Below are 1,800 nucleotides of genomic sequence, written 5' to 3'. Positions count from 1 at the left end.
GAGTGATAAAAGCCATCACTTCATCCGTTGGACCGAAGTCTTTCTTTTGTCTCCTCCCGTGTCCTACGACATGGACCCTTCAGACCCCATGAACGTGGCCACGACCTTGGCCAAGGCCGTTTGTGTGACTTTGGCCCCCCATTTGAAGTACATGTTGGCCGAGAGGCAAAGCCCGCTTGCTGTCAGGGTGAACTTGGAGACAGAAAACGTGAGTATTCTTCAGATCCAGGCATCGGATTGTCTTGTCCTCAATTTAGTGAAGAACTTTTGCCATGGAACCCATTAACCTTAGCTTCTTGAAAGGAGTTTCAAATATTCACCTCGAATTGTAGCTGAGACAAATTGACCCTGCAAGTTTCCGGATGCAGTTTCGAACATAGGATGGTGTGTGTCGGTCAGCTGATAAACCAATACACCGGAATAACGTCTAGGCGTCGTTGAGCTTTTCGTTCAAGGGCTAGGCCAGGCCTTTCAACTCGAGACCAAATATCCTTAAGGTTGAGTGTTTACAAAGAGAAGACATAAATTGTTTCAATTTGATAGTTCTTGGGATTGTAGTTGAAAAAAGTCCGCGAAAACAAAACAAAAATAGGGTAAAGTGAATAGATCTTTGATGTTTTAGTGCTTAGTTATTCAAGTTATGAATTTGTGTCAATGTGACCTTTTGCGTTCTTTCAGTTTGGATATGAGGCCGGTAGCAATGGACAGCCGTTTTCTCAAGAGTTCATGAATTTTCTCGACGATTCACTCATTCCATTGCTTCATGGCGGCGATCTCGTGGCCGGCAGCGGACGACCCTCCCTCGAGATGGTGTTTCATATACTCGATTGTTAGATTGTCACACACCACCACCCTCTTACATAAAATGGACACTTTACTATTAGCTGTTTAGGGGTCAGAAATCTTAATCCATTCATCCCATACTATCATTATTATTATTACTATCATCATCATTTCCTACGTCTGGATGCAAATTGGTAATGAAGGAATCAATTCAAATTATTCTCCTCTGTGATCGAAAATTCGTGTTCGCGAAACAATGTCAACTTGTCAAGTCCTTTCATCAATTATACATACACCATGTGTAGCAGCTACCACTAGCTCTGGCTTGGATCATGAAATATAGATATATCCAACCATACAACCAACCATCATCCATTGTCGGCATCCTTTCTCAATCTGGCGTGCGCTCCAAACCCAATCTCCCTCCCTTGATTCTTCTTTCGCCGCGGCGAGGCGAAAAAGGTCTTCGCCTAAGATAGAAAGATTGCGCTCCCGAACTTGTCTGGTACATGGTGCTTGAGGTACTCCAAGGGGCTAATCTTGAGCCTCTGGCACAATTGGACGGGTTCAACCTGCGTTGAGTGAGTCAGGAAAGTCTTCCTGCCCAAGGAAGCGTCTCTGAGCAAAGCAGAGCGAGCGGGTGCCAAACATATTTCAACCTGCCAGTCACAGTAGAGGAATATTGGCACCATTGTCAGGCGCCCCAAATCGGTGAACCAGGAAGATTGGGGATCCAATTGTTCACAACAGTTCCCAAGTTGGGAAGATCATGCTAATGAATAATGGGCCTTGGAGCCCTGAGCACATTTACCAAGAGATTGCAGGGTATTCTACCACCAAACACCGCGGTAAGCACATTTCGAGAACCATTTTTGGGGTCATTACCATTAATCTCCATGAACTTCTTTCGAACATAGTGAACGTGGTAGAGGAGTTGCAAGAGTTCTGGCAATTGAAGCAAGCCAAGGGAGCAGATCTCAAGAATGGTGCATTGGTCATCTACGAATCCGTGCCCAG

General features: G+C 45.1%; 2 protein-coding genes across 2 annotated transcripts in view; both read left to right on the top strand.

Annotated features, from left to right (window-relative positions):
- Nucleotides 1-1,100, top strand: part of LOC131893425 (zinc finger FYVE domain-containing protein 9-like) — a gene marked incomplete at its 5' end in the record, with an annotated part of 5,815 nt that extends 4,715 nt beyond the window's left edge. Inside the window, 2 exon segments of the mRNA XM_059243456.1 lie at nucleotides 1-208; nucleotides 679-1,100. Coding sequence (XP_059099439.1) covers nucleotides 1-208; nucleotides 679-834 — 364 coding nt within the window.
- A 192-nt stretch (nucleotides 1,101-1,292) lies between these two features.
- LOC131893453 (protein limb expression 1 homolog) overlaps nucleotides 1,293-1,800 on the top strand; it is a 1,510-nt gene continuing 1,002 nt past the window's right edge. Inside the window, exons 1-2 of the mRNA XM_059243490.1 lie at nucleotides 1,293-1,631; nucleotides 1,701-1,800. Coding sequence (XP_059099473.1) covers nucleotides 1,553-1,631; nucleotides 1,701-1,800 — 179 coding nt within the window. The 5' untranslated portion in view covers nucleotides 1,293-1,552. The remainder of the gene's footprint in view (nucleotides 1,632-1,700) is intronic.

The sequence above is a fragment of the Tigriopus californicus genome, chromosome 2, assembly GCF_007210705.1.
Source record: "Tigriopus californicus strain San Diego chromosome 2, Tcal_SD_v2.1, whole genome shotgun sequence".
In the NCBI taxonomy this organism is placed as follows: Eukaryota; Metazoa; Arthropoda; class Copepoda; order Harpacticoida; family Harpacticidae; genus Tigriopus; species Tigriopus californicus.
The sequence above is the reverse complement of the archived record's forward strand: the minus strand, read 5'-3'. Positions and strand labels throughout refer to the sequence as shown.